The sequence below is a fragment of the Oncorhynchus keta genome, unplaced genomic scaffold (assembly GCF_023373465.1).
Source record: "Oncorhynchus keta strain PuntledgeMale-10-30-2019 unplaced genomic scaffold, Oket_V2 Un_contig_14288_pilon_pilon, whole genome shotgun sequence".
Taxonomy (NCBI): Eukaryota; Metazoa; Chordata; class Actinopteri; order Salmoniformes; family Salmonidae; genus Oncorhynchus; species Oncorhynchus keta.
In genome coordinates, this window is record NW_026278657.1 from 10001 (window position 1) to 17500 (window position 7500).

Consider the following 7500-nt stretch of genomic DNA (forward strand, 5'->3'; position numbering starts at 1 on the left):
CGTTGCAGAACCAGTGACTTGAGGAAGTGATAGTCTGTAGCTGACTTGAGAGTGATAGTTGATACCAGACTAGAGGTATTTTTAGAACCAGGTAAGCTATAAGAAAAGGTTTACTGTGCTACTCTTTAATAATGTAGCCTTCAGTACAGTCAGATCCAAGGTTTACTGTGCTACTCTTTAATAATGTAGTCTTCAGTACAGTCAGATCTGAGAGGTTTACTGTGCTACTCTTTAATAATGTAGTCTTCAGTACAGTCAGATCCCAGAGGTTTACTCTCTTTAATAATGTAGTCTTCAGTACAGTCAGATCTGAGAGGTTTACCATGTAGTCTTCAGTACAGTCAGATCTGAGAGGTTTAGCTACTCTTTAATAAAGTAGTCTTCAGTACTGTCAGATCTGAGAGGTTTACTGTGCTACCTTTAATAATGTAGCCTTCAGTACAGTCAGATCTGAGAGGTTTACTGTGCTCTTTAATAATGTAGTCTTCAGTACTGTCAGACTGAGAGGTTTACTGCCAGTACTCTTTAATAATGTAGTCTTCAGTACTGTCAGATCTGAGAGGTTTACTGTGCTACTCTTTAATAATGTAGCCTTCAGTACAGTCAGATCTGAGAGGTTTACTGTGCTACTCTTTAATAATGTAGTCTTCAGTACAGTCAGATCTGAGAGGTTTACTGTGCACTCACTTTAATAATGTAGTCTTCAGTACTGTCAGATCTGAGAGGTTGAGGAAGTGTGCTACTCTTAATAATGTAGTCTTCAGTACTGTCAGATCTGAGAGGTTTACTGTGCTACTCTTTAATAATGTAGCCTTCAGTACAGTCAGATCTGAGAGGTTTACTGTGCTACTCTTTAATAATGTAGTCTTCAGTACAGTCAGATCTGAGAGGTTTACTGTGCTACTCTTTAATAATGTAGTCTTCAGTACAGTCAGATCTGAGAGGTTTAATGTGCTACTCTTTAATAAAGTAGTCTTCAGTACTGTCAGATCTGAGAGGTTTACTGTGCTACTCTTTAATAATGTATCTTCAGTACAGTCAGATCTGAGAGGTTTACCGTGTCTTTTAATGTAGCCTTCAGAGTCAGATCTGAGAGGTTTACTGTGCTACTCTTTAATAATGTAGTCTTCAGTACAGTCAGATCTGAGAGGCTGTGCTACTCTTTAATAATGTAGTCTTCAGTACAGTCAGATCTGAGAGGTTTACTGTGCTACTCTTTAATAATGTAGTCTTCAGTACAGTCAGATCTGAGAGGTTTACTGTGCTACTCTTTAATAATGTAGTCTTTAGTACAGTCAGATCTGAGAGGTTTACCGTGCTACTCTTTAATAATGTATTCTTCAGTACAGTCAGATCTGAGAGGTTTACTGTACTTTGATAATGTAGTCTTCAGTACAGTCAGATCTGAGAGGTTTACTGTACTTTAATAATGTAGTCTTCAGTACAGTCAGATCTGAGAGGTTTTACCGTGCTACTCTTTAATAATGTAGTCTTCAGTACTGTCAGATCTGAGAGGTTTACTGTGCTACTCTTTAATAATGTAGTCTTCAGTACAGTCAGATCTGAGAGGTTTACCGTGCTACTCTTTAATAATGTAGTCTTCAGTACAGTCAGATCTGAGAGGTTTACTGTACTTTGATAATGTAGTCTTCAGTACAGTCAGATCTGAGAGGTTTACTGTGCTACTCTTTAATAATGTAGTCTTCAGTACAGTCAGATCTGAGAGGTTTACTGTGCTACTCTTTAATAATGTAGCCTTCAGTACAGTCAGATCTGAGAGGTTTACTGTACTTTGATAATGTAGTCTTCAGTACAGTCAGATCTGAGAGGTTTACTGTGCTACTCTTTAATAATGTAGTCTTCAGTACAGTCAGATCTGAGAGGTTTACTGTGCTACTTTTTAATAATGTAGTCTTCAGTACTGTCAGATCTGAGAGGTTTACTGTACTTTGATAATGTAGTCTTCAGTACAGTCAGATCTGAGAGGTTTACTGTGTACTTTAATAATGTAGTCTTCAGTACAGTCAGATCTGAGAGGTTTACTGTGCTACTCTTTAATAATGTAGCCTTCAGTACAGTCAGATCTGAGAGGTTTACTGTAAAAGGAAAGGGAAAGGTGAGATACCTAGTCAGTTGTACAACTTGAATGTCTTCAACTGAAATGTGTCTTTAACATTTAACCCTCTGAATCAGAGAGGTGCGGGACACTGCCTTAATCGACATCCGTACTTCTCCGTCCTACATCGCATCTGACAAATATCTTTGGGATGACTTGCGGATTGAATCGCTCTCGCAGCAATGTTTCCCTGGCAGTTATCTATTTCTCATAGTTGGCATCATCAGAGAAAATCTGATTTAGGGCCCTATAAAATTCACGTTGCTGAGAACGCGGACGGAATTAAGAAACCCAGACATTAAAATGGAACTCAACAATATAAAAACAATTATTGAATTTAGTAGGAAATTAACTAAATGCATTGAATTAATTAGAAAATGCATAAATATGTCCAAGATTATCACAAGACATGAACAAAATGCATCAGCTATTCGTCTTTTCCTTCAACTTCCTGAAGAGACAACATCACAGGAATATCGGTCTGTGTGTTTGTCTACCGCTTTGTGTAGCTGTTAGCCATGATGCTAAATGTAATGAAATCACAGGAATATCCGTCTGTGTGTTTGTCTACCGCTTTGTGTAGCTGTTAGCCATGATGCTAAATGTAATGAAATCACAGGAATATCCGTCTGTGTGTTTGTCTACCGCTTTGTGTAGCTGTTAGCCATGATGCTAAAATGTAATGAAATCACAGGAATATCCGTCTGTGTGTTTGTCTACCGCTTTGTGTAGCTGTTAGCCATGATGCTAAATGTAATGAAATCACAGGAATATCCGTCTGTGTTTGTCTACCGCTTTGTGTAGCTGTTAGCCATGATGCTAAATGTAATGAAATCAGTCAATGAAATGTTAACTACAAAATGTGGTCCTTCTGTAGCTCAGTTGGTAGAGCATGGCGCTTGTAACGCCAGGGTAGTGGGTTCGATTCCCGGGACCACCCATACGTAGAATGTATGCACACATGACTGTAAGTCGCTTTGGATAAAAGCGTCTGCTAAATGGCATATATTATTATTATTATATTAAAATAGCCTTTGCCTACCTGGCGGAATGATATCATGATTTTTTTTTTTTTGCTGCATCAATCCGGTGGCCATTTTGTTTTGCAAACTCTGCAATCACATGGAAGCTACAGAAACATTGTTAACCAGACAACGGTCTCTGGCTGGTGTGCAGTTGAATACACCCAAAAATAAATAAATAAATGATTTTTCCCAAACCTCAAAGGTGGTCTCCTGATGTGATTTTTAAAGCGAAAACCTGGAAAAACTAAACGGAGAAAACAGAATCTGGGGAGAGAATGATTTTTTATTTTTTTATACTGCCCTAATATTGTTCTTGGTCTTTTGTGTCTACGTCATGTTCTGCCAACTATTTAGCTGTGTATATTGTAAACTCTGGGGTTATTCCCTAGGAACCAAACAGAGGCAAACAGACTGAAACGGAGAAGGACCTACCTGAACTTTTCAAATAAGACACGCTAGTTTTCATTGCAACACGTTTTGCACTAATGAATACACCCCTAGTCTGTTTTACTGCTCCTAACTGTCCCCTGTGCTCCTAACTGTCCCCTGTGCTCCTAACTGTCCCCTGTGCGCCTAACTGTCCCCTGTGCGCCTAACTGTCCCCTGTGCGCCTAACTGTCCCCTGTGCGCCTAACTGTCCCCTGTGCGCCTAACTGTCCCCTGTGCGCCTAACTGTCCCCTGTGCCCCTAACTGTCCCCTGTGCCCCTAACTGTCCCCTGTGCCCCTAACTGTCTCTTCTCCCTCCCTGGATCAGCCGCGACAAGCTGTGGATCTGTATGGAGTACTGTGGGGGAGGATCTCTACAGGACATATATCATGGTGTGTTACTGTCTCCTCTCTCTCTGTCTCCTCTCTCTCTGTCTCCTCTCTCTCTCTCCTCTCTCTCTGTCTCCTCTGTCTCCTCTCTCTCTGTCTCCTCTCTCTCTGTCTCCTCTGTCTCCTCTGTCTCTGTCTCCTCTCTCTGTCTCCTCTGTCTCCTCTCTGTCTCTGTCTCCTCTGTCTCCTCTGTCTCTGTCTCCTCACTCTCTGTCTCCTCTGTCTCTCTGTCTCCTCTCTCTCTTTCTCCTCTCTCTCTCTCTCTCTCTGTCTCTCCTCTCTCTGTCTCCTCTCTCTCTGTCTCCTCTCTCTCTCTGTCTCCTCTCTCTCTCTGTCTCCTCTCTCTCTGTCTCCTCTCTCTCTGTCTCCTCTCTCTCTGTCTCCTCTCTCCTCCTCTCTCTCTTTCTCCTCTGTCTCCTCTCTCTCTCCCTCTCTCTCTGTCTCTCTCTCTCTGTCTCCTCTGTCTCCTCTCTCTCTGTCTCCTCTCTCTCTCCGTCTCCTCTCTCTCTCTGTCTCCTCTCTCTCTCTGTCTCCTCTCTCTCTCTGTCTCCTCTCTCTCTCTCTCTGTCTCCTCTCTCTCTCTGTCTCCTCTCTCTCTCTGTCTCTCTCTCTCTGTCTCCTCTCTCTCTGTCTCCTCTCTCTCTGTCTCCTCTGTCTCCTCTCCTCTGTCTCCTCTCTCTCTCTGTCTCCTCTCTCTCTGTCTCCTCTCTCTCTGTCTCCTCTCTCTCTGTCTCTCTCTCTCTGTCCTCTCTCTCTGTGTCTCTCTCTGTCTCCTCTCTCTCTGTCTCTCTCTCTCTCTGTCTCCTCTCTCTCTGTCTCCTTTGTCTCCTCTCTCTCTCTCCTCTCTCTCTCTGTCTCCTCTGTCTCCTCTCTCTGTCTCCTCTCTCTCTCTGTCTCCTCTCTCTCTCTGTCTCTGTCTCTTCTCTCTGTCTCTCTCTCTCTCGCATATCATCACAGTTATACAGTCAAATTATCAGCTGCTTATAAATGATGGTTTATTTATTTATTATTTAAATGTTTCATCTCTCCCCGTATGGTATGATCACACTGTTTGTTATGGGTAGCCTAGTGGTTAGAGTGTAGAGGCGGCAGGTAGCCTAGTGGTTAGAGTGTAGAGGTGGGAGGTAGCCTAGTGGTTAGAGTGTAGAGGTGGCAGGGTAGCCTAGTGGTTAGAGTGCAGAGGTGGCAGGGTAGCCTAGTGGTTAGAGTGTAGAGGCGGCAGGTAGCCTAGTGGTTAGACTGTAGGGGCGGCAGGGTAGCCTAGTTGTTAGACTGTAGGGGCGGCAGGTAGCCTCGTGGTTAGAGTGTAGAGGCGGCAGGGTAGCCTAGTGGTTATAGTGTAGCCTAGTGGTTAGAGTGTAGAGGCGGCAGGTAGCCTAGTGGTTAGAGTGTAGAGGCGGCAGGTAGCCAGTGGTTAGAGTGTAGAGGCGGCAGGGTAGCCTAGTGGTTAGAGTGTAGAGGCGGCAGGGTAGCCTAGTGGTTAGGTAGGAGGCGGCAGGTAGAGTGGTTAGAGCGTAGAGGCGGCAGGGTAGCCTAGTGGTTAGAGCGTAGAGGCGGCAGGGTAGCCTAGTGGTTAGAGCGGAGGGCGGCAGGTAGCCTAGTGGTTAGACTGTAGAGGTGGCAGGTAGCCTAGTGGTTGAGCGTAGAGGCGGCAGGGTAGCCTAGTGGTTAGACTGTAGGGCGGCAGGGCAGCCACCGTGGTTAGAGCGTAGAGGCGGCAGGGTAGCCTCGTGGTTAGAGCGTAGAGGCGGCAGGGCAGCCTAGTGGGACTGTAGGAGCGGCAGGTAACCTAGTGGTTAGAGCGTAGAGGCGGCAGGGTAGCCTCGTGGTTAGAGCGTAGAGGCGGCAGGGTAGCCTCGTGGTTAGAGCGTAGAGGCGGCAGGGTAGCCTCGTGGTTAGAGCGTGGGCGGCAGGGTAGCCTCGTGGTTAGAGCGTAGAGGCGGCAGGGTAGCCTCGTGGTTAGAGCGTAGAGGCGGCAGGGTAGCCTCGTGGTTAGAGCGGCAGGGTAGCCTCGTGTGGTTAGGCGAGATGCGGCAGGGTAGCCTCGTGGTTAGAGCGTAGAGGCGGCAGGGTAGCCTCGTGGTTAGAGATTACAGACATAATCCTATCTGACCCTTAATATATATATATATATTAAACTATACAAATGGCCTTTAGGGCAGCATAACCATCTTGTTTGTCTTTTTTTTTTAATTTGTCAGTGACGGGTCCCCTATCAGAGCTGCAGATAGCCTACGTATGCAGAGAGACCATACAGGTAATTACACTTAGGTACAGGTTTCCTTGACACAGATTCTGCCTACTCCTGGGGCAGTCTCGAGCAGGAGTACTGATTTTAGGATCAGAGTTGTGCCTTTCACGTCACAGTGAATGAGGTTACGTGCATAGGCAGGCCCTGATCCTAGATCAGCAATCCTACTCAGAGACGATTGATACGCACAACAAGATATATAACTTTCATTATACAGAAATACAACTGGTATGATGCAGTTTGCATAGTATGACATGCAACAAAAATTGGGATTATATCAACAATGGACTAATGTCCTTAAAGTAGCTAGCTAACGTTAGTTAAGTAGCCAGCGTTAGTTAACGTTAGTTAAGTAGCCAGCTAACGTTAGTTAAGTAGCCAGCTAACGTTAGTTAAGCAGCCAGCTAACTCTAGTTATGTAGCATAGCTAACGTACCGGGTGCATACAAGCAACTGCTCTAATGATATGCTATGCGGTTTGTAAGGCTAGCGTAGCTAACAACGTGTAGCCTAACTTATTTGAAAAGTTGTTTACGTTATTACGTTGCTCAATATTATATATATATTATATTATTATTATATAATATTATATATTAATATATTATATATATTGTATATTTTCTTGACATTTGTCAGCAATTAATTTGTATCCACTTAGCGTATCTTCGTCAAATCTGAAAATGTTCTGAAGCCACGCCCATTTTCTGAAGAATTGCATTATGGGCCCTAAAACCACGTAAATAGTGTCCCCTGCTTGTATACTTCGTATTTTGGCGAATGTAGTAAGACATCCGGGAACTTTTGGCATACTAACTATATCCATACTATGACCAATAAGCATACTACATACTCGATAGTAAGCTTCGTGCGGTTAGTATGAGTATTCGAACACAGTTCAGGTCAGACCTAGGTTTAATCTGGGTCCATGAAACCAGGAAATTTAAACTTCTGGTTGAGTCCCGAGTTTGCCATTTTAACCAAGTCTCTAACACTCTAACATAATATAATAATAATAAAATAATATATAATAATAATAATATAATATATAATAATAATATAATAATAATAATATAATATATATTTGTGTTCACAGGGTTTGGGATAACATGGCTCTCTCTGTCTTTATGTTCACAGGGTTTGGGATAACATGGCTCTCTCTGTCTTTATGTTCACAGGGTTTGGGATAACATGGCTCTGTCTGTCTTTATGTTCACAGGGTTTGGGATAACATGGCTCTGTCTGTCTTTGTGTTCACAGGGTTTGGGATAACATGGCTCTCTCTGTCTTTATG

The 7500-nt window shown here is 43.4% G+C and overlaps 1 protein-coding gene across 1 annotated transcript in view; it reads left to right on the forward strand.

Annotated features, from left to right (window-relative positions):
- Positions 1 to 7500, forward strand: part of LOC127918472 (mitogen-activated protein kinase kinase kinase kinase 5-like) — a 13066-nt gene that overhangs the window by 1459 nt on the left and 4107 nt on the right. Inside the window, exons 2-3 of the mRNA XM_052501747.1 lie at positions 3897 to 3961; positions 6160 to 6215. Coding sequence (XP_052357707.1) covers positions 3897 to 3961; positions 6160 to 6215 — 121 coding nt within the window. The remainder of the gene's footprint in view (positions 1 to 3896; positions 3962 to 6159; positions 6216 to 7500) is intronic.